This window comes from Podarcis erhardii, assembly GCF_964252035.2.
Source record: "Podarcis erhardii genome assembly, chromosome: 3".
Taxonomy (NCBI): Eukaryota; Metazoa; Chordata; class Lepidosauria; order Squamata; family Lacertidae; genus Podarcis; species Podarcis erhardii.
Window position 1 is genome coordinate 91,756,698 of NC_138507.1, and position 24,216 is coordinate 91,780,913.

At 44.4% G+C, this 24,216-nt stretch overlaps 1 protein-coding gene across 1 annotated transcript in view; it reads right to left on the reverse strand.

Annotated features, from left to right (window-relative positions):
* The window catches only part of LOC309337602 (calpain-14-like), a 33,095-nt gene extending 21,285 nt beyond the window's left edge, over nt 1-11,810 (reverse strand). Inside the window, exons 1-8 of the mRNA XM_081854242.1 lie at nt 11,458-11,810; nt 10,216-10,285; nt 8,925-9,046; nt 8,233-8,369; nt 7,305-7,482; nt 5,297-5,362; nt 3,400-3,485; nt 2,077-2,151 (exon numbers count right to left, since the gene is read on the reverse strand). Of these exons, the coding sequence (XP_081710368.1) occupies nt 2,077-2,151; nt 3,400-3,485; nt 5,297-5,362; nt 7,305-7,482; nt 8,233-8,369; nt 8,925-9,046; nt 10,216-10,285; nt 11,458-11,703 (980 nt within the window). The 5' untranslated portion in view covers nt 11,704-11,810. The remainder of the gene's footprint in view (nt 1-2,076; nt 2,152-3,399; nt 3,486-5,296; nt 5,363-7,304; nt 7,483-8,232; nt 8,370-8,924; nt 9,047-10,215; nt 10,286-11,457) is intronic.
* Between the last annotated feature and the right edge of the window lie 12,406 nt (nt 11,811-24,216).

Genomic DNA, 24,216 nt, shown 5'->3' on the forward strand with positions numbered 1-24,216 from the left:
CTCTGCAGTCCTGCTTTCAAAATTAAATCCCTGACCGTAGAATGGATGCATGTTGCCTCTGACGTGCACCCATTTCTCATCATGTGCACAGAGGTCCACAGGTTCCCATTTCTCACACTGGATTTGCCGAAGCGTGTGACTGCTGACAACACATTATAGGACAAGAGCGCTTGCAGAGGATACATGTTTTGCCTTGGCTTACGTTTAGTAATTACCAATAAGCAGCAGCACTATGAGGAGGAGGAGCAGACATGACAACCGCAAATAATTCTTAGCAGAGAGGTTTTTTGGGAGCCCAAGAAGAGGAGGAACGGCACTGTGTGTTAACACTGCCACCTAGTGGCAAAATGGTGTGACATGAGAAACTGGATCACTTGTATCCTCCTTCAACGTGCGGTTGTGGGTGTGCACATGTGCTCATTTGGGAAAATGTGGATTTTCAGACTTCACAATGCAGCCTTTTAAACAAAGCTTAATCTCACTTTTGAGGGAGTTTTTAAATCGGAATAGGTTGGAGCAACACAAGTCCGACTACATTCTATACCAGGCAGGGTTGGAGAAGAAATTAATTTCAGTTTGCAATCCAGGTGAAATGATCAAATTCACACTTTCTGAAACAGTATGTGAAGCAAAACACTGCTATCCTTCAAAACTTGCACTTATCTGAATTTTGCGACGTACTTCTGCAACCATTGTTTACAAAAATGTATACGTATAAGGGGGGAAGTGTACATTAAAAAACGATGATATTGGTGAAAATAACATACAAAACTGTGTTACGTTAGGGAAAACGGCATGCAAAAATGTGTACGTTTTGAATAGAACAGTATCACTGCACTCACTCACACACAAACAAACAGACCCTTTGTTATTATCGTTCCCTTCCTCTATTTCAGTTGCACAGGCTGTGATTGTCATTGCTTATGTAGCCAAAACACCTAAGTATATCGGCAGAACTTGGGAGCTTAAGAATCCCCGTCCCCAGAAAAGAAAACGAAATGAGGACTGAGAGTGTTCAGCGTCCAGGAAATGCTGAATAACTGCTAGTATATAAAAAGAAGAATATCAGAGAGGGGAGAGAAATTGGAACAACCAGAATCCTGAAGAGGGAGCACTCTATGCTGCAACATTGTGTTGCAGGCCCGACTTGTATTATAAAAAGCCGCTCACTAGAGGTATGCCTATTTAAAATATCACAGCAAACTGGATTCATTAGAGACAATGCCATATAGCCAGATGTTTGCAGGGATTAGGGCATATCTCCAATATTAAGGTGCTGGTGATAACTGATACAGGGCGGCCATCATCATTAGAAGTCGTGCTTGTGAGCAGCAACAAACCGGCCAGTTCCGGAAAAAAGAAAGTGTTTTAGCTGCAAAGGAGTGAATGTGCTGGCAGTGAACATAAGAACTTGAGAGAAGTCCTGCTGGATCAGTTCAAAGGCCCGTCTGGTCCAGCATCTTCCCAGATGCCACTGGGAATCTCACAAGCAGAACCCAACGCACCTGCAATTCCCAGAAACTGATGTGAATGTGGCATGCCCTCTCTTTTTTCCCTCAGCGAGCAGAAATTAAGGTTTTTAAGAAGTATTTTTTGCCAGTCCTAAATACACAACAGAGAAGAAAATCTCATTGATATCCACAGTGGTCTCTTTCCGCTTAAAACTATGCCATATGGATATCTGACCTACTAACAGGGGAGAGGCAGGGAGGGTCATGGGCAGTGCTTTTTTTCTATAAAAAAAATGTTTAGGGGTATTCTCATTTTTACTCAAGAAAATCACCATTTTATAGTTCAAATCGGGGGAAATAAATGGACAAAAGGCTGCCATCGGGAGTGGCAACAGAACTGGCGATTCACTGTGCTAGAGAAGAAAGTAATTGTTTTTTTAAAAAAATTGTTTCTTCTCCCATTAGATTCACAAAATGTTTAGGGATATGCATATCCCTACATACCCCCAGGAAAAAAAGCACTGGTCATGGGACAATTTGCTGAGCAGTCATTCTATAGGCATTTGAGAAACCCTGTACTGGGGGCAGAGGGGAGAGAAGCAAAGAGGTAATTTCATTAAAGTACCAGAATTCTCCATCGTCATCATTCTTCCGCAGCAAAATCTTCTCCTTTGGGCTGAGCTGCTCCCATTTCCCAGAGCTAAAAGGACAGGGAAAAAAGAGCTTTGTTTAAAACAGGAACCCACTCAGCTTTGTTGCAGAATTGGCCAGTATTCTGCCTTGCCTGCTCTTTACGGGCATTTATTTAATATTACGGTCATCAATACCAGAGACTGCAGCGGGGAGAAGAAATTCTCCAACCGTTGGTCAGGGATGGACCTCACCATCAGCCGTGGTGAGAGCACATTGCCAGGGGTGGAGGAAGGGGGGTGCAGTGTGGGCGGCACACCCCGGGTGTCACCCCTGAGGGGGTGTTAAAATGCCTGGTGGCACTCACCGCGGGGCCTGCAGCGCGCCCGAGCCACGCGTCTCTCCGGGGAGTGACACGGTGGCTTGGGCACCCGCAGGCTCCACGCTGCCCCAAACGGTCCACCCACCGCCTCCCCCCCAGCCGTAGGGCGGCTGAGTGGGAAGAGGCAGGCAGACTCCTTGGAGGCCCCGCAGAGCGTCCTGCCCTGCCTCACCCCACCCCGCGGGCAGCAGGCCCTGCCCCTGGGCGCAGAGCATGCGTGCCGCCCCAGGCGCCCAATTGCTGCACAATGCTTTCTTCTCCCCTGCGTTTTTTTTCCCCAGTTTTGTTTTGCTGACGCCGCAATCATCGACATCAGCAACCATTTTGTAGCCTCCAGGATGCCCTGACTTGGCATCCTTCTTGCAGGGGAGGGGGTGCAAACTGTGGCCGCCACCCCAAAAAATAATGATGCTAGAGAATGTCTTATATGGTGTCAGATCCTTGGTCTATCTAGCTCAATTCACCTTACCTTACCCATCTAGCTCAATACTGCTCACAGAGAACGGCAGTGGTTCTCCAGGATTTCAGACAAGGAACATTTCCTACCTACCTGTAGATGCCGGAATTTGAACCTTTGACCTTCTGCATGCAAAGCAGGTGCCCCACTACCAAGCTATGGCGCTTCCCTTGAATATTCAGGAATTTTTTTGGTATATTTTCTTATTTTGTAGTTTTAACTCATTTTTAATTTTATTGAATTGAGCCTCCTGTACAAGTCTTAGAGGCAAGTGTAATTATGTGGTAAATAAATTGTAAAAATAAAATCAATAAGCTCAACTCTGTCCACTTGGCTTGCCCTTCTCAGTGTGACAGCACCATATTCACATCTCATGCCGTTGTTGGGATCAGTATCCGCCTGCAGGTGGCACTGTGGGTTCATCTCTATAAACCATAACCTCTTTTTTTTTCTTTTCTTTTTTTGGCTCAGAAACGCACCTGTCACTCCAATCTCCTTTCCATTCAACTTTCCCCCAGGGATTTCTCAGTCTCACTAAATTCTCGGGTCCATGTTTGCAAGTCACCTGTACAGAAACAAAAAACAGATTGCCTTAACTGGGGTTACAACCTCCTTTCCCAGCTGCTCTGGTGACATATAAAAACATTCCAGGTGCAATTCAAGGAGCCAGTTTTGGCCTATGAGGTGCTCAGGAACCCTGGTCCCTCCAAGACAGTGCCTTTTCCTCTGACATTCGGTCAGAATCACACTGACAAAAGGAACATAGGGAGATGCCTTGCTCAAAAAATCCCAGTGACCGTTCTCAATGGAGATGCACTGGAGAGAAAATAGAACAATTGCCAGGGAGTCAAAGAGAACTCCCCTAATACTACTTTCTGGACTGGACCATGCAGGTAGTAAAGGTACCACTGTAATACAGTGCCTCCAATGCCTATTCCATACAGGCAATCCAGAAGGGTACCATAGCCAAGGCTATCAAAAGCTGCTGAGAGATTGAGTAATAAAAAGATGGTCATACTCCCCTTGGCCCTCTCCTGAAAGAGCTCAAACAGGGCGCCCAAGGTGAAACAATATACGCTCGACATTTCAAACTACCAACGTGGAGTGAAAAATCGCACTGTGCAACAAAACAACACAAAACTCAATGCTACGCAACAGAGTGATTGCTAATGCACACGGCCGGACTCATTCTTCTGGGGTGGCTCGCTTAATGGGGGGGAAAGTATTTAACAATGGTCAGCGATGGTGGGCATTACAGTTCAACAGCGAATGGGGGCCACAAGTTCCCCACCCCTGCCATAAAAAGAACATTTGTTTGTACATGATTGATAATTAAAAGCAGGGGATTTTATCAGCATTTCCCCAGCTGGAGTTAAACATGCAAGTGGCAAGAGTTAAAAGGTGCGTAGACCAGAGACAGGTCACCTTCTGATGCATTTTATGGAAGAAAACACTGAACTCCTAAACCTTCCCCTTTCCACAGACCTGCTTTCAGCTTTAAACCCGGCTCCACTTAGCATGCACATGTGAGCCTCTCTGTCAGCAGAGTCTCATGAATCAATTACAGCCTTTGATTTACACATGGGCCCAGCTATTATCCTCTATGTTTTATTCATGCCATTAAAAGGAAGCACAGCTCAAGGAAAAAGAAACCATTCTGATGCACTCATCATCTTCAATAAGGCCTGATAATATTTAAAGCAAGGGCAGAAGTGTATGTCAAATGTACCCTACAGCCCTGCTTTTGTCCAAGGCACTATGAGACTGTAGATCAGCCTGCCCCAACCTGGTGCCCTCTAGAGGTTGAGAGCTGGAGGCCAAATCGTCTGGAGGGATGGCTGGGGAAGGCTGATCTAAGATCAGTGGCATTCATGTTCAGACAGAGCAGCTGCGCCATTCAGACTTTCTCCCTGCCCCTGCACACCCTGAGCTGTCACCTCTGCCATATACCTGCTAACCACCTTGTGGTTAGGGTGGTCCTGTGTCCTACTTTACAGTGCCCAGTCTGAAGGGCTATCAGAGGATGCCACAAAGCTCAGGGGTTTCCACATCCATCCAGGGTGCCATTGTTCAATTTCACCTACACCTGCAAAATGTTACAGGCAGTGCTTGTTTTCAAAAAAAATATGTTTAGGAGTATTCTCATTTTCCGACTCATATTAAAATACTGCCCCTCGATGAGGCCAAACTTAGATTCACAAAATGTTTAGGGATATGCGTACCCCCAGAAAAAAAGGACAAGTTACAGGCATTGCCTTGGCATGAAGCAATGGGAGAATAGGCTTTAACCTAAAATAAAGTTGTTGTTGTTGATGATGATGATGATGATTATAAAACCATAGCTGAAACTAAAAAAAAAAAAAAGGTGGAACTTACTTTTCGAATGCCAGTCACAGTGTAGGCATGGCCAGACACTAATCCATTTGACAGGACTCTTATTTCCTGAAGAGAAGGGCATAAAAACATTTAGCTATGCTGTAAACCAGGAAGCGCCAATCCTGTTGGGCCCATTTGCAAAACACTGCAGAAATTTGGTCACATCTCTAGTCTCTGATATTACGGTGACCATTATTGGTGACCATTTTTATGCTACTCAATATATGAAGAGAGAGAGAGAGAAGAAAACTAAAGTGAGTAAACAGGAGTAGTTTCCATTGGGCTTACTGTAAATGCCACTCACAGTTTGCACTAAACACCTCAGCAAACTTCCTGTTTTGTCTATTTTGACATTAGGGGGTGACTCACCTTCCATATAAAGGAAAGTATTCAGGAAAGAAAAACAACAGTTTATCGAGGTGAGACACAGAAATAGAGGTTTAGAAGATGGTGCTTGCTATGGAAAGACACTTCCTTCTATCAACATGAAAAACTCAGGGTCAAAAGAGAAATAGCGTTGGGTGCTTCTGCAAAACATATTCCCGAAAGCAAATATCTATCATCTTATGTGGGACTGCCCAATGCTGAAAGCTTTTCGGGGGGTCTGTTTTAGTAGACTCATCAAAATATTTCTAGAGACCAGTAGTGATATTGGAGTACCTTCAGTATACTAAATGTCAATCCATCTCTTAACAGCAGTGAAACTGATGATACACCAGAATCAGAAATGCCCTTCTCCACCTTCCATTGATTTGCTGCTAAGTATGGCGTGACATATGGCTTGTATGATGGAACTGATCATATGATAGAACTGACTAATTGAATTGGGTTAAGAGAAGGCGTACAAAAAAATTGTTGCAAAAGAGAGTTTGCGTACACTATATTAGAACAATAGCAATTAAGATTCGGTAGAGCCATTTTCTATATTAGGGGGGATTTACCGTATTTTTCCATGTATAAGACTAGGTTATTTTATTAAAATATTGTGCTAAAAACTTGGGGTCATCTTATACACGGATAGTGGAGAGGTGGGACAGGGGATTGGTGGCTGCCGCAAGCAGGATATTGTTCGTGGCGTTTTTGCGGGTGATTGGTGGGTGCTGCAAGGTCCACTGGCTATTGGCTGCTGCAGCAATTGGGCGGGAGATCGGTACTTGCTTTTGGCAAGCGATTGGTGGCTTCGCCGATGTGCGTTTGACTGGCTGTTGCATTTCTGTGGGGGAACGATTTTGGCAAACCGCCCCCCCCAAAAAAGCCCAACAAGTCTGGGCAATCTCCCCCCATTTTCTCTATTTGGAGTCCCAAAAGAGAGGGGGGTCTTATACATGGGGGTGTCTTATACATGGAAATGTACAGTAGTAACGTGTATAGAAGGGAATTCTCTCTGGGAAAGGGCCAAATCTGTTTCCCATTTTGGTATCAGCAAAACGAAACCCAATGTAGTACATTGATTTTGGCCCAGGACAGATGGGTTCGTATCCCTGCTTGGCATAGAAGCTCACTGGGTAAACTCTAGGTTGGATTAATATAATGTGTTATACATGCGGCTGCCTTTGAAGATACAGTGGTACCTCGAGTTACATATGCTTCAGGTTACATACGCTTCAGGTTACAGACTCCGCTAACCCTGAAATAGTGCTTCAGGTTAAGAACTTTGCTTCAGGATGAGAACAGAAATCACGCTCCGGCGGCGTGGCGGCAGCAGGAGGCCCCATTAGCTAAAGTGGTGCTTCAGGTTAAGAACAGTTTCAGGTTAAGAACAGACCTCCGGAACGAATTAAGTACTTAACCCGAGGTACCACTGTACCTCAGAAACTGCAGCCGGTGAAAATATCAGCAGCTCTGTTGCTGACTGGGGCAAGATGGTCTGAACCTTTAATACCGATCTTGGTGTAATTGTATTAACCACCACATAGTTTCTGGGCCCAATTCAGAGTAATGGTTTTGATTTATAAAAGCCTTATGTGGCTCCAGCACCTCAGAATCACCTCTCCCCACATAAACTGACCTGGGCTGGCTGTGTCTGGCAACCCATCAGAGATCTGCTGTAGTTTGCTCTTGTCATGATATTCCAAAGGTCAGGTGGAGCTTCAGACAGCTTGATCGTCATAGTAACTCCACCTGTGAAGTCCACCAGAGCTTCTGACACTTGCCCAATCTGCAGGTCTTCATAAGAGCCACACAGCCTGTCAATAAAAATATGCCAAGCATTATAGATATATGACACTCTATTGATTATTGCAATAGGGCAGAGATGGGGAACCTTAGACCCAGGGGCCAAGTACGGCCCTCCACGCCCCCTATGCGGCCCTCCTTGAGTGTTTATGCCTGGATGGAATGCATCCTTGAACTCTGACCATGCCTGCTGCTTATCTGGATGGAAGATAGAGAGGGTGGGTGGGTGTGGAAACTAGCCTACTGTACAAAGGCAAAATTCACATTACTTGTTCCGCCCACTTTTCATGCTGGCCCCACCCACCTTTATGCCTGTGGCCCTTGGGAGTTTGCCCAGAGGGGAATGCAGTCCTCCAGTTGGAAAAGGTTGTCCATCCCTACAATCGAGTTACGAAGGGATGAGACAAGGAGGAACAGGTCATACACACACACACGCACACACACAGAGTCAAACCTCAGGTTAAATGTTCTTCAGGTTGAGCGTTTTCAGGTTACGCTCCGTGGTGACCCAGAAATAATGGAGTGCATTCCTTCTGGGTTTCGCCGCTTGTGCATGCGCAGATGCTCAAAATGACATCACACGCATGCGCGGAAGCAGCGAATCGCAACCAGCGTACATGCAGACGCGCAGTCCCAGGCTGCGTTTGCTTCAGGATGCAAAGGGGCTCCAGAACAGATCCCGTTTGCATCCAGAGGTACCACTGTATATGGACCCCATTTCATAGCGAGATTCAATGTGGAAAGCAGGAAGGCCCACTTACTTGGCATAAGCCTTTTCCAGAAGAGCTCCCCAGTACAGGTTCTTATAAACGGAACTGAGAAAAACAAGCTGTCCGGCTTCGTTCACTGGCAGTCGGTCATCGACTACTACATCAACCCATTCGCCAAAATGCCAGAACTGGGGGAAAAAAAGAGGGCATGAATCTTCTTCAGCGGGTGATCATGTTTCTAAGAGGCCATTCTTAAAGAGAGGACTGAAGCCATGACTCAGCTATAGCCCTGACATGCCGTAACATTTAGTCATCATCGGCCCATCAGCTGGTGCTTTAGGAAAACATGAGGAGGTTTTTCCGACTTACTGCTTCAGCGTGATAGATGGATGACTGAGAGAAGTAGACCAGAGACAAAAAGAGCAAAACGAGAGCAGAAGAGCTTGGATCATACAAGACCCAGCTGCGCCACCAGGGTGTGGGCTTGGAAACGTGGCAAGGGCGTCAGCTTTAAACAGGAGCACTGAACTTCATCGAACGGCCACAATGGATAGCTCAAATTCAGACACAAGGTGCTGCATCTCACAAAGGTGGTTTTTGCCTATGAATGCTCAGAATACCTACGAAAGTCATTGCACAACCCAAATTGGACAGCATGTGTTGGATCCCGCTTGAAAACAGCAAAACCTGAAAGCACCTTAGGAGACCTTTGCCATATCAGCTTTGCCGAGGGTGATGCTTACCTTGAAATGGAATATCCCAGCATACTTCTTCCTCTCAAAGCTTTGGTTCATGGGCACGACCCGAGACAAGATATCTGGATGAAATGATAACGCTTCCACGGCAGCCAGAAACCAGCAGTCCTCTATTCAAAAAATGACAACATAAAAGAACTGCATGTAAACAGCATTATTAACATTGTTATTAGCATTTATTCATCTGTTTTAATTTCATAAGGAGTGACCCAAAGCAATTTACAAAGCTATGCAAACATTAAAAGCAAGTATAAAACCAGAATAAAATACAAACCTACAGTGGTGCCTCACAAGACGAAATTAATCTGTTCCGTGAGGCTCTTCGTATAGCGGTTTTTTCGTCTTGCGAAGCAAGCCCATTGACAGCTTAGCGGATTAGCGCTATTAGCGGTTTAGCAGCTTTTAGCAGATCAGCTGATAAGCGGCTTATCAGCGGACCAGCTGATAAGCGGCTTAGCGGCTTAGGAAAAGGGGGGGGAGGGGAAAAAACCCGCAGGAACTCGCAAGACATTTCGTCTTGCGAAGCAAGCCCATAGGGAAATTCGTTTTGCGAAGCGCCTCCAAAACGGAAAACCCTTTCGTCTAGCGGGTTTTCCGTCTTGCCAGGTGTTCGTCTTGCGGGGCACCACTGTATTTCAGAGGACTTAAGCAATGTAAGTTTGCATAGTTATTAACTATATTGTTAGCATGTAACTGGATAATTTAGAACAGGCTTGTTTTGGTGCCTGCCTTATAGACCTGATTTCACATTCAAGGGTGATTTTGCCACTTCTTTATTGCACTTAAAATTAGATTAGGGAGCAAACCTTCCATGAAACAGAGCACTTTGGAATTATGTGCCAGTACCTAAAATTTTATTCTGCCGCCGCACAATTTCCATCCATGCAAACATCAGTGTTGAAATGTTTGGCCTGGAACCCAACAGGGCATGAGTGAAGGGTTTTTTCCTTAAATTCATTTTATTCCATCATGTGTAAAATATAAACAACAAATGTAGAAATTGTATTGTTGGATTAGCTCTGCTGGTTCTGTCTAGCTGCTTATGGATTAAGGTGTTGATGTTCAATCTGGTGTCTCAGGTAGGAGGGCTGGGGGAGGGGTCTGTCTGAGAACGGGCAAGGTTGTACAAAATACAGCTGAAAATCCGAGAAGTAATCCAGTGCATATTTGTTTGGAAGAAGATCTTCTCGTGTTCAGTGGGGTTTACTCCCTAGTAAGAGGGTTTAGGATTCCAGAAGATACTCGTGCACCAAAGTGACACACAGACAATGGTCCTTACCTATCACTCCTTGGCACAGAGCAAGCCTTTTTTTGTTTGAAGCATAAAATACTGGGGTCCTATGCAGTTCCTGAAAGGTTACAAGAAAACAGCAGTCTTAAAAGGAAATGCCAAGTCAGAAAGTTTCATACATTCATGCCATACCCCTCAACCTTCCCAATTTGAGCTGGTTGTCCCAGAATTACAGAAGCCACCCCGGCTTCTGATTGGATGCCAGAATGTCCCATATTTTTTGTCCAGTGCCCTTGCATGAGTCAGTTGCCTTCCATGAGAGCTCAGGACCAAAAACCGAGCATCCCAATTTTGAACAGCAGGATGCTAGACGGTATGCCATTCAACAGAAAACAAGGCCTGTGAAACCACTGTGAGAATAATACCCTGCGGCCTAATGGCAGTTTTGTACAAAGTGCTCCCTTTGTGTGCAAAGTAGGGAGGTCAGAGAATTCCAACAGAAACGAGAGCAGAAATTGCTACTGTTTGCTTACCCATCCCTGTGTGTCTTAGGTGTTGTTACATGCAGCCTGATTCACGCTTTCTATGCACAAAGCCAGTGGCGTAGCATGGGGGGTGCAGGGGGGGCTAGCTGCACCGGGCGCAACATCGGGGGGGGCACTCGCCACCTCCGGAGTCGCCAAAGAGCCTCGGGCGCAGGCTGTAGCAGAGCCCCATGTCTTGCGGAACCGACGAGCTGTGCGCGCGTCCGGGCTGAAGACGTCCGGCAGGCAGCGGCTCTCAGTGCTCGCCGCGGTCCCCGCGTGTCAGGGCCGCGGAGGGCGCGCCAGGCAGCCCCTCCTCACAGCCCCGCCGCTGCTGCTGCAGCTGCTGGGCCATGTTGCATTTTCCTCACCTCTCTGCCCTCCTCCTCCTCTGGGCAAGCGGCGTCGTTTGGGCGGCAGCGCCAGCGGCAATTCGCCTCAGATCACCTGACACGGACCCACCGCCATGGCCGCCGTGGCCGCCGTGGCCGCCGTGGCTACCTTACCGTAAATACCCCAGCCCAGGCAGCAGCAAGAAGAAGCTGGCAGTGGCGGCAGGTTAGGGGTTAGGGGGCACAATTACTTCCCTTGCCCCGGGTTAGGGGGCGCAAATTACTTGCCTTGCCCCGGGTGCTGACAACCCACGCTACGCCGCTGCACAAAGCATATGTTCTACCCATGAGCCACAGGCCATCCATCCAACCCCCCTGAGAATGTGGCGTGCAGCTCTCCAAACCAACCCTTTACGGAAATTTCCATCACTTACCAGTGGTCTTTTCCACAGCAACCTCTGAGGTAGTTTCTGGAGCAGTGGTCCCTTTCCAATGGACCTAATATCGGCTGGGAAGAACTCGTCCTCAAACAGGCATCCTTTCTTCAAGCATTCCTCCAGCAAAGTTTGGTAATTCTGCTGGCTAAGACTGCTGGGCTTCTGAGCGGCTCCCGTTTCGCACGTAGGCCACTGACGACGACTCTTCTTCCTCCATGAGTGCAGGAAAGGCAAAAGAGCCATGGCAGAGGTGGACAGGGGAACCTGACAGGATTTGTCCCTACAGGGACTGAGATATTTCTTTCTAGCTTCCTCCTGAAGATGAAAGTCCTCCTCAATGCAATGTGCACCTATGGGAAACAATGTAAAAGGTCAGCAAGTGAATTAAAAATGTACAGGATAGCACATTAATGATTAAACTAAGTTATTTTTCGATGATACGTCTTAGAAGCTAGCTGGATTTGCAGAAAGAGGAACTTAATTCATAAGTATACAGAACCAGTGAGTGGTTTAGCAGTGTAAGCGATCCTCATAGGAATAATCATAAGAATATTAAGATAAAAATAAGAACAGCTAAAAACACTGCTGAGGTCAGGAAGCAACCATTAAAAAACAATTAAAACACTGATAGAATTAACTCACTCTCTCTCTCATCTGCTAAAAAAACATACAGATAATTACAATAAAAGTAGCACAGCACCAGCCCTTTCATTAAAATCAGTTGGTTCTCCAAAGCCTGTTGGTATAAGAAAGTCTTCACCTGCCAGCAGAACAGCAAGGAGGGAACCAGTCTATCTTCTCTAGGGAAGGAGTTCCAAATTGTGGGAGCCGCCACCAAGAAGGCCTTCTCCCATGTCCCCACCTGTGAGGGTGGCGGGTCTGAGAGAAGGGCCCCCCATGAAGATCTCAATTCACAGTTTCATATGAGTGAATATGGGTTTTCAGATCGCTTGGACATAATAGGTTATACACAACACTTTGGTTTGTGCCTGGAAACTAGCTAGCGGAGCAGTTGTAGCAAGCTCACTCTAACCAGCCCCGTCACCAATCTGGCTGCTGCTCTTGGAGCCAGTGGAAGTTTCTGAGCACTTTTCAAAAGCGTTGAAAGTAATCCACATGGGATGTAACTGTGTCACTGTGGACAAATCAGACATCTCAATGGCCCATGTAGTCCAGCATCGTGTTCTCATAGTGGCCAACCAGATGCCTGTGCGAAACCTGCAAGTAGGACCTGATTCCCCCCCTCCTTTGGCTTGTAGCAACTGGTATTCAGAAGCATTGCTGCCTCTGACTGTGGAGGCAGAGCAGAGCCATCATGGCCTGAGCTGCAAACTGTCTCTTTCCAACCATCACAACCTAGGTATGAAATTTAAAAATCAAGAGGTATATTTACTTTCCAGAGAACAAAGCAGTGCAGCATAGTAGTTAAGAGTGTTGGACTAGGGACTCAGCTAGATTGGTAAAGAAAAAGTGTTTTATATGCATTGTTTTATATGACTTGCCGATCAGAAGGTCGACGGTTCGAATCCCCACAACGGGGTGAGCTCCCGTTGCTCAGTCCCAGCTCCTGCAAACCTAGCAGTTCGAAAGCATGTCAAAGTGCAAGTAGATAAATAGGTACCACTCCGGCGGGAAGGTAAATGGTGTTTCCATGCACTGCTCTGGTTCACCAGAAGCAGCTTAGTCATGCTGGCCACATGACCCGGAAGCTGTACGCCGGCTCCCTTGGCCAATAAAGCGAGATGAGCGCCACAACCCCAGAGACATCCACGACTGGACCTAACAGTCAGGGGTCTGTCTACCTTTTTACATGTGATATAACACTGTGACACCAGATGGCACTGTGGAGTCCCGTCTTTCCCAACCGGATTTCCCTGTATGAGTTTACAGCGCATTTAACCAAAACGCTTCTTTGATGTGTCTAGATCCAGCCTAGGACTGGGGGGGGGGGGGGTAGACCTCGGTTCAAGTTCTTACTCAGCCCACAGCATGATCTTGGGCCAGTCACCATCGCCTTCCCTGCTGGGATGTTGTAAGGATAAATTCCCCGCCCATGCCCTGCCAGGGAAATAAGTACTTCCAATGATGTTGAACATTAATAAAATAAGGATATCCTGAAGAAAATTCTAGGCTGTACAAGGAGTACTTTTAAACTGCTGGCTGGCAGGTGCTGCTGAGATCACGTTTGGTTAAATCATAGGTATTACTAGCCCAGTTTCCAACCCACCCCACAATTATATTGCAGTGAGCAGAACAAGCTAACGGCCCTAAACTGGCAGGAGCCTGTAGAGGTCAGTTTGGGGAGGGAGTGTGGCTGTTACTGAGTAAAGGGCATCTGTACAACACACAAATCAAGAACATCCCCACAAAAATTACAGCTCTGTAAATCATAAATACTGGTAAATAAAATGTGACTGCTAATCCTTAAAAAGATTCAACTTTTCCATAAAATATAGCCAAGAAGTTGAATATTTTTAAGGATTAGCAAAGTGAAGAAGACTGGTGCTTTTATTTATTAAGCATGCATTCTACTTTAGCGCTGGATGTTATAATACTCAGTTCAAACTCCCACCAGCGTCCCCAAACTCTTGACTATGTTAATCCCAAGTATTGGTTCCTGGGATAGCTCAGCTGGTAGAGCACGAGACTCAGAATCTCAGGGTTGTGGGTTTGAGCCCCATGTTGAGCAAAAAGATTCCTGCATTGCAGGGGGTGGACTAGATGACTCTCATGGTCACTTCCAACTCTATGATTCTATGAATCCTGTTGTAACCCTAAGGATTTTAATTGTTGTAACCCAGCCTGGGACCACATAGTGAAGGGTAAGTAAGAAATCTACATCATCATCATCATCATCATTATTATTATTATTATTCCCCTCCCCAAATGCATTATAAATAGATTTTTGCATTTCTAACAGCAGCTGTACATGTAGGGGGTCATGTTATGTGCCATTTCATTTTTGACCTGAAGTCTGGCTTTTGCTAGAAATTATCAAGATTAAAACCATTTTTTTAATGGATGTTTCTAATAAATTTAATGAGTGAGTATATCATTTTACAACACTTGGAAAGAACCCAGTCCTCATTAAAAAGAAGTGCTTCTTGTTTGGACTTGATCATAATCATCACAGTGTGTCCCTTTGCGCATCTGTAAAACTGTCACATACATTATAGTTATTGTGCACTGTAATTATGTACAGAGGGTTATGCCTAATAGTAAATATCACCCTTTTCATACTTGGGAGGTATGTAGAAAAGATATTGGCCTTGGACCAGAGAAGGCTGCGTTAAAGTCCTGTGTTAGTTCACATTCTATGGGCAACTTAAAACAACTTCCAGAGGGCAGTGTATCTTGCTATTCTTACTATTAAATTTCATATTGCACCCTTTCTCCCAAAGGAGCCCAAGGTGGCAAACACACAAGCAGTAGAGCAATTAAACCATCCAAAAACAATTCCAATACAGATGCAGACTGTTTGAATTCATGAACATGGGAGCAGAAAACAGGACCACATGCTAGTCTTGCCCCTACATTTACCCCTGTTATCTATATATTGGGCATCAAGGTAAAGGGGCCACATAAATCTGAACAGGCATGTACATCTGGACACATGCACATCTCTTTCACATTGATGCCAAACATAAGTGGGAACTGGGGTGATAGGAGGGGGGTTCTCTGCAGTGTGCCTCGACTTCAGCCACTTCAGAAGGGGGAGCAGGGATGCCATCACCACCTTCCAACAGAGTCTCACATACCTTTCAACATCCTGCTGGTTGCTATGTATTGAAGTTACTGGTCATAATTGGGTTACTTCTTTTTTGGTCCTGAGCTCTCGTGGCAGACAGTCAGCTGACTCGCGGCAGACCCAAAAGTGGGACATTCTGAGATCCAATCAGGAGCCGGGATGGCTTCTATAATTCTGGGATGTCCTGATCAAATTGAGACAGTTGGGGGGGGGTCTCAGGAGAGGGGCAAATTTGTTTCCTAGAACTAGACATTGCTCTCCATAGGTGGGAGCAGATCTACCCAGGGGCATTGCAAGGGGGTGCGGGGGTGCGGTCTACCCCGGGTGTCATGACAACGACTGCGCCAATCGCGAAAATCCAGCCACCAGCACTAGGTAACCTTCCTTCAAAAATCTCAACAACTCTGGGCAATGTTCCCAAAAATTGCAATGGGGGGTGTGACAAAAAACCTTCACACCAAGTACCACCTGACCTTGCAACACCTCTGGATCCTCCTGCCCTGAAATCCCAACATTCTCGCAAAGCAAGTGAGTCTCACCAGTTAAGTGCCTCATGCCTCGTTTTTAAATGCTTGGCGGGCAGGGTGTGAAAATTCTTGAGGAACCTTAGTGGCTCCTGTCCAGTCCTAAACATCTTACCTGATTCCTGAGCTCCTGAAGTGTGACTCTTGAGTCCACTGCCAAACCTGTCCACTGTTACCCTCTGAATAAAGATCCCTTTTTTACTTTGATGTAAGAACCTCTGCCTACATGTGTTGGGTGTGAGTCAACAAGGGCCTTCTGGGTAATATGCTGGAGATCACATGACAGTGGTAGATGGGGCCAGAGGCAAAAATGGGTGAAGTTATGAATATAATGTTTTACCTTTGAAAAATTTCTACACACACTCGCACAGCTCCCTCTCTCATCCATTCAGACAAGCAAGAGTCACCAGAGTTCGAGGATGTATTTCAGCCAAGGATTTGAAGCGGAGCCAGTGAGGAGGGGTGTGGCCTGTGAAGAACTCTGGGGTTCCCCATGTCCGCTTTAGCAGAAGACAATCCAATAACATGACTAAGGGTTTCCCAAAACCTAGTGCTGAGCCTTATTATTATTATTATTATTATTATTATTATTATTATTATTAAATTATAGCTCCTAGGATTTTAAAAGCAATCTGTTATCCAAACGTCACTGGAGCAACTTCAGGGAAGCCACATCTGTGCCACAGTGTGAATGTGCCGCACTGAATGTAAACCATAGAGGAGTCAGTGAGGATGATTCAAGGAAGCTGGCCAAGCCCAGCCCGGTAAGTGACAGCAACTATGCCATCAAATCCCGTGCCACTAACCCAGAAAACGGTTTCCTAGTTCCCACATATTTCCTAGTTGAAATGTGGAATGAGGGGCAAAGCCAATCTCTAATCAAACAAGCCAAGTTGTATGTGGGAACAAAAACTGGTCCATTCTAATGAACCCATATCTGTAGGCCCAGAATGAAACTAACTATAGATGTTCATTAAAAACTATAGATATTTTTAATACTGGATGTTTTGCTGTGCTGCTGGAAGTCACCCAGAGTAGCTGGAGCAACCCAGTCAGATGGGCGGCATATAATAATAATAATAATAATAATAATAATAATAATAATAATAATTACTTCACTGGATCCAAATAATGCCAAGCAAGGTTCTTTGTCCTGGTCCTTCTAGGGAGACTTTCAGACTTTGGCTATGATCATGCACCTGCTTAACTGAATTCAACAGCTCTTGCTTCTGCGTAAATATGCATAGGATTACACTATTTAACCCAGGGACGTGGTCCTTCAGATATTGATGGATTACAACTTCCATCACCTTTGATCATTGGCTATGCTGGCTGGGACTGATGGGAGTTGGTGGGTCACGGGTTTCCCATCCCTCTAATAATTTTTATTTAAACCTCATCCATCTGACTGGGTTGCCCCAGCCACTCTGGGCAGCTTCCAACACACAGAAAAACATAATAAAACATCAAACATTAAAAATGTCCCAATACAGGGCTGCCTGTAACAGCTAAAAATCTGTTTTCTGGATTTGATTTGATTTGATTTTTATCTTCTAGCTTTAAAATCCAAATACCTTGGACATATCTTAAAAACGATGTATAAATTGATGTTGATGTTTTTTGTCTTTTTAATATTTTGTTGGGAGCCACCCAGAGTGGCTAGAGTGGCTAGGGCAACCCAGTCAGATGGGCGGCATATAAATATTATTATTATTATTATTATTATTATTATTATTATTATTGAAATAAACAAAAGCCAGCCAGGTAGATAAGTGAGATGAGAACATTTCGTGTTACTTGCACATGACATACAATTAATAAAAAGACTTGTTCCTTTATTTGAAACATTATTGTGACAAACAATCTTTCTTTGGGTTTGAGAAGGGAGAGTTTTAACTGTATGTTAGCTGTACTGTATGTCTCCATGTAGCGGGAGGGATGAGAAGGGTGGCAGATGAGAGAATCCTAAGGAGCCATGATTTATTGTGACATAGAATGAAAACAAGTTAGACGTCAGACTGTAAAAATGCCTCACAGGATATAATGAAATACTGACTATTTGGGAGGCAACTCTGCATCAAATATACAACATTGTGTGACAGCACCGTGGCTTCATGAAACTGGGCTACTGATTAAGCAAGTCAAACAATTCAGGACAGATTTATTGCTGTTGTCAATGAGCTAAATTTATTGTTGTGGCACAATAGTAGCTTCACCGGAAGCCAGAAACCAAAAGACAGAATAACCTTAAATGGTCAGGCCAGTAGCGCCATTTCACCCAGCATTCTTGTCTCTTGACAAGAGCCAGGTCTGGGTGTTAAGGGAATACACTACAAACAAAAAATAACATTATTAGAGTACTCAGTTGCTTCTTGCACCCCTAGGCATCAGGATAAAGCTTTCTATTGGACTTGTTTTTGTTTGATAGAGCAGCCAGATTTATGGTGGTGTCGAATAAATGCATTTTTAAAAGATTTCTACACCAGCTTTCGGTCAAAATGAAAATGGCTCCTAACAAGAAAAGAACTTTTTGTCAAGAGGAATGTGGGTGCAACGTCTGTTTCTTTCTTCCTTTTTCTGAGTCATTAATAATGTTGGATTTTTAAATCATTTTTTTGCATTTGGTTTTCATTTGTAATATGTTACAGGGAAATTGGATGAGAGAGGCTGAGAGACTGCCCTACCCGCCCCCCGCCCCCACCCCCACGCCTTGCCTCACCATGAGGCAAGGATAAGGGGTCTTTGCTGCACATTACCAAAACCTCATTCATTTAGGTTCAAAACTCCATTTACAAAGGGCCTGCCTAATCAGAAACTCCAGAACCTTGACGCAGCCCCTAATGTCAAGAAAATGAACAGCAACATATCTGCAAAAGCATTGCATCTGCAAGGGACGCTCAGCCCAGTTTGAAGGAGTCTAGAGTCCCAGGGGAGCCCCAGGTCTCCAACAGAGGAAAGCAGGGAGTGTGTCAATACCAAATGTAGCTGATAAATCTATCTACGTACTGGCTCAATGGGAAAATTTTAGAAATTCATTAAGAAATCACTCGTATCAATTTTCTCAGTTCCAATGGCATTTAAGGCCCAGGGAAGTGAGGTATAAGGCGAGGGGTGAGTGAGCCCACCATAATCCCTGAGGTGTGCAGTCATGTCCTAGGGGCTCCTCAAGGAGTCATAACAGGTGATATCCTGCGGCAGGATATACGTATAAGCTAAACAAGCTATAGCTTAGGGCCCCGCGCTCTTTGGGGCCCCCGAAAAAATAAAAGTGAAAAAAACTGGATGTACATTTCCAAAATATAAGATAAAGAACAAATAAAATAAAACCTACATACAGAAAGAGTGTTTTGTGTTGTCTAGGCTCCTATGATGCTAGGCCCCACCTGCTAGGCTGCTCCCTAAAATATCACTGGTTTGCTCATTTCTATATATAGGGTTCCTACATTGTACATGGACTAATTGTGTGGCAACGTGTGCAAATGGCTTTAGATACCTATTAGTTCCATAAATTACCATATAGCTTATATTCAACGCAAAAAACAGTGAGAATGTGTTGTTGACAAAGGACAGCTGGACATGTAAAGGGCCCCATTACCTTCAGTAGCTTAGGGCCTCATCAAACCTAAATCTGGCCCTGATCCTGCCCCAAGAGTGTCAGACAGATTACCATCTCAATCACAATGCATACCCATGGCATAGTCAAATGAGGATCAGACAAGACAAAGGGGTGCATTTGACTTGACTCAGGGACCAAGCAACTGTAAATACAGTGGTATCTTGGGTTAAGTACTTAATTCGTTCTGGAGGTCCGTTCTTAACCTGAAACTGTTCTTTACCTGAAGCACCACTTTAGCTAATGGGGCCTCCTGCTGCTGCCGCGCCGCCGGAGCACGATTTCTGTTCTCATCCTGAAGCAAAGTTCTTAACCTGAAGCACTATTTCTGGGTTGGCAGAGTCTGTAACCTGAAGCGTATGTAACCTGAAGCGTATGTAACCCGAGGTAATAATAATAATAAATAATAATAATAATAATAATAATAATAATAATAATTTATTATTTATACCCCGCCCATCTGGCTGGGCCTCCCCAGCCACTCTGGGTGGCTTCCATAGAAAGCAAAAATACAGTAAAATATCATAAAAACTTCCCTGAACAGGGCTGCCTTAAGATGTCTTCTGAATGTCAGGTAGTTGTTTATCGCTTTGACATCTGCTGGAAGGGTGTTCCACAGGGTGGGCGCCACTACCGAGAAGGCCCTCTGCCTGGTTCCCTGTAGCTTTGCCTCTCGCAATGAGGGAACTGCCAGAAGGCCCTCGGCACTGGACCTCAGCGTCCGGGCAGAATGATGGGGGTGGAGACGCTCCTTCAGGTATACTGGACCGAGGCCACTGTACTTTCCTTTGTACTGTGATGGAGTAAATGTGAAAGACTGTGTTTCAGGGGTAGGCAACCTAGGGCCCATGGGCCACAAGTGGCCCATGGGGGTTGTTTAACCGGCCCATGAGCCGTTCCCGAACCAAGCCACCCGCTCAGTGAATCCCCACCCACTGCACTAAACCAGCGCAGGGTGGCATGGGGACTCGCTTCCACAGGGCCAGAAATCACGTCTGTGCATGCAAAGACACAAAAAAGTGTCTGCGCAGACGCAGACACCAGAAATCATGGGTGGTCGTGTGAGCAGGCGCACGCAATCTGGCCCACGGAGGGATCTCCGCTGGAGTGAACCAGCCCAGTAAACCTTGCTGACCCCTGTTGTATTTGATTGACAGGGGCATGCCTGGATCTCAGGTTCTACTTGAGACCACACCTGCTCTGTGACATATCTATGATATCTTGATGACGCTTCTGGAAATCCATTATGGGAAGGTTTGGGAAACTTTTAAAAACCTGATGTAACGGTTTTTCTGGCTGCTTCGTCTTTGTGGTAGTGGAAAGTCTTGTTGCAACAATAAAGATCAGGCCTACAGGCTGCCGTTTTGCCTGTTATCACCTGGCTGAAGTCTCTTGCCTGTGACCCCTGACCTGAACCCATGGGAGTCAAGGTTAGGCAATTGTGGGGTGCTCCAAGGACTATCTTTCACAAATATTTTCTTTTATAATGTTCAAGAAAATAATATCTTGTATTTCTGTAAAGTATGCTGCCTTAAATGTCAGCCTTTAGAGTATTTGTATCTGTTTGATATTTTGTCGTGATCTGTTTGTTTACTTAAGATTCATTTTGCAGCAGGAAGTGATATAGAAATGCTTAAAATAAATCAAATAAATGATGATACGAAAACTGTTCATATCATTAAAAAAAACTATATTAAGTCTCTATTTGAACTATCCAAGGGTTTTTACTTTTTGTATTGCATCCTTCTGAACTGTTTGGAGACTATTGTAGATAGCAATGTAAATTGTTTAAGTAAACAAACAAACAAATGTCTCCCGGCCTTCAGATCCCATATAGGCTATTGTAACAGGTTTATTCATTTATTTATAATTGAACTTAAACCCCACCTTTCCTCTACAAGGAGCCCAGGGTGGCAAACAAATGCACAATTTAAACACAAAGAAAGCAAAAACAATCTGTATTGTATCCTTCTAAACTGCTTTGAGACTATTGTGGCTAAGAGGTATATAAATTGCGTAAGTAAGTAAGTAAGTAAGTAAGTAAGTAAATGCCCCCAGGCCTTAGAATTCCATATTATAACAGATTATTTATTATTATTAATAATAATAATAATAATACCACACCCTTCCTCCCCAAGGAGCCCAGTGCAGCAAACAGATGCACAATTTAAAAACAAAGACATCAAAAGCATTCTAAAACAGTTAAAATATTCTAAAACTAATTGCAATTAAAAACATATAAAGGTAGCTACTATTAAAAACATTTTAAAAGCATTTACAGTGGTACCTCGGGTTACAGACACTTCAGGTTACAGACTCCGCTAACGCAGAAATAGTACCTTGGGTTAAGAATTTTACCTCAGGATGATAACAGAAATCGTGAGGCGGTGGTGTGGTTGCTATTAGCTAAAGTGGTACCTCAGGTTAAGAACAGTTTCAGGTTCAAAATGGACCTCCAGAATGAATTAAGTTGTAACTCAAGATACCACTGCACTGTGCAGTTAAAAACATTATCCCATCTAATTTTTGAGGTGGTAAATATGTCCTCTCTTTTCCACTCACTTCACTTACTTTGTCCTTATTGAAACAACTTTTCTTTACACTCAGACCCAATACACTCCCCAATAGGAAACCGTGCCAGTGAAACACAAATATAACAGCAACTGAAAGAATGCAAGAACTGAAAGTAGAAGCGGGAGTTTTTACATGTCAGTGTCATTTTGTTTCATTTCTTGGATATTCTACATACAAAATAATTTCTGAAAGAACCCCCCCTAACATTAATCCGGCCATTTCAAACATTTTGTTATTCTGTTCACTAAGACTGCCCTGTTAAAAAAACACTATGTTGAGTAGTGGGTTTGGGGGTGGGGGGGCGGGTGTAAAACATACAACAGTCACGTGTGAAAACAAATGACATGATCCAGCACAGTTACAAAATCAAGAAGGGTCAGAATCATAGCTGTCAACGATTCCCTTTTTTTAAGGGAAATTCCCTTATTCCGAATAGGATTCCTCGCAAGAAAAGGGAAAAGTTGACAGCTATGGTCAGAATACCAGGGAGAATGCTGCAAACCAAATTAAGCTAGATAATCAAATGAAGAAAGTATGTAGCATATCTGTCATTCAAACAAATTAGGGAAATATACAAGGATATACAAGATCTGTCAATCAAATGAGAGGTGCTTACATCCTTCATATCCAAGCTAGGGGCTAAATTTTGAGACAAAGGAAATCCATGCCCAGCCTTCCCCCATGATGCTTACTTTCCCCCCAAGATATTTGTTCCATTAGAGGAGCTTACGTGGATATATAGTGTTTCCAAATAGCTGCAGGGGAAAGTGTTAAATCCACTTCCTCCAGTGTTTCGTCCTGACCATCTCTCAAACAAAAACACATGTCTTATCAATTTGCCAAATTTTAAAGAGATTGGGGGTCCCAGCAAGTTTCTCCATCACCTTGTTTAGTATAGAAGCCCAGGAAGCCAGCCACCAAATAATAAAATATAATTGGCTTTTAAGATGCCAATAATGATAATAGGGTGGAAATGTGTTCCAGGTGACCAAATACGTTTCTGGATTAAGCTGATGGCCAACTTCAATTGGACAGTAATCTGTTTAAATGTAACCATTTCAGTTCCACTGGGCTTTGGATTGGGCCCTAGGCATCTTTAAATCTAAACTATCAAAAGCAACGCAGCTCCAGTTTCTAGACTTCTGGTTTCTGTAGCACAAAAGAACATTGAAACATCTTACCTTATTCCAAGTATTTTCTTCTGTTCACAAGAGATTAGTAATAGATCCTAGCAGAGTAGCAGTCTCAGTCTCAAGTATCACCTTATCTGAAGCCCTAACTGGCAGTAAAGCTCCGACGATTTCTCTCATCTAAACATTTATGTGTACGTACATCCTGCTTATGCAAATCTAACAGGTAATCTCCACCTACCAAGCAAAAGTTCAAGGAAGGTAAATGTTAACGGAATGGGTTTGCTGAAAGTGTTGCAACAGTAGGCATTTTTGACGTTAATCACATGACTTACCTGGAAAGACCTGGCAGCTTGACAGAAAATGACACAGCTGTTGCCCAAAAGAAAGAGCACTTCCTTCTCTGTTTATGGCTTGTTTTTCTCTCCAAACCTTAATGTGTAAACAGGTGACTCTGTGGACAGAAACGCCTCCTGCCACAATATGATGGATGGGCTTATTTAACTTGGGACCAGTACACAAAAAACTAGAGTTTAGTTTTCATGCGAAGAAGTCAGCTAGGTTGTGACAGTTGCCACGTATCTGCACATCAGCTGAGGCCAAGACCCTGCACATAAAAATATGAACGTAGTATTCAGAAATATACAACTTCCAACCATGGAGGCCAAGCAAAGTCTCCATCATGGCTAGGCATTGATAGGATCATCCTCCATGAATCTGCCCAGTTCTCCTTTGAAGCTTCCTGCACTGTGTAAAGAAATTGTTGTTACAGTGGTACCTGGGGTTACATACGCTTCAGGTTACATACGCTTCAGGTTATAGACTCCGCTAACCCAGAAATAGTGTTTCAGGTTAAGAACTTTGCTTCAGGATGAGAACAGAAATCGTGCTCCGGTGGCGCGGCATTAGCTAAAGTGGTGCTTCAGGTGAAGAACGGACCTCCAGAACGAATTAAGTACTTAACCCAAGGTACCACTGTACTTTATCTATCCTGAATCTTCCAACATTCAGCTACAGTGGATGTTCGCGAATTTTGGGGGGACGGGACTTTTCTCTAACTACTCTCTCCATGCCATGTAGAATTTTATAAACTTGTATCACCTCTTGCTTGCTTTTTCTCTAAACTAAAAAGCCCCAAATACTTTCCGTGTAGGGGATTACTGCATT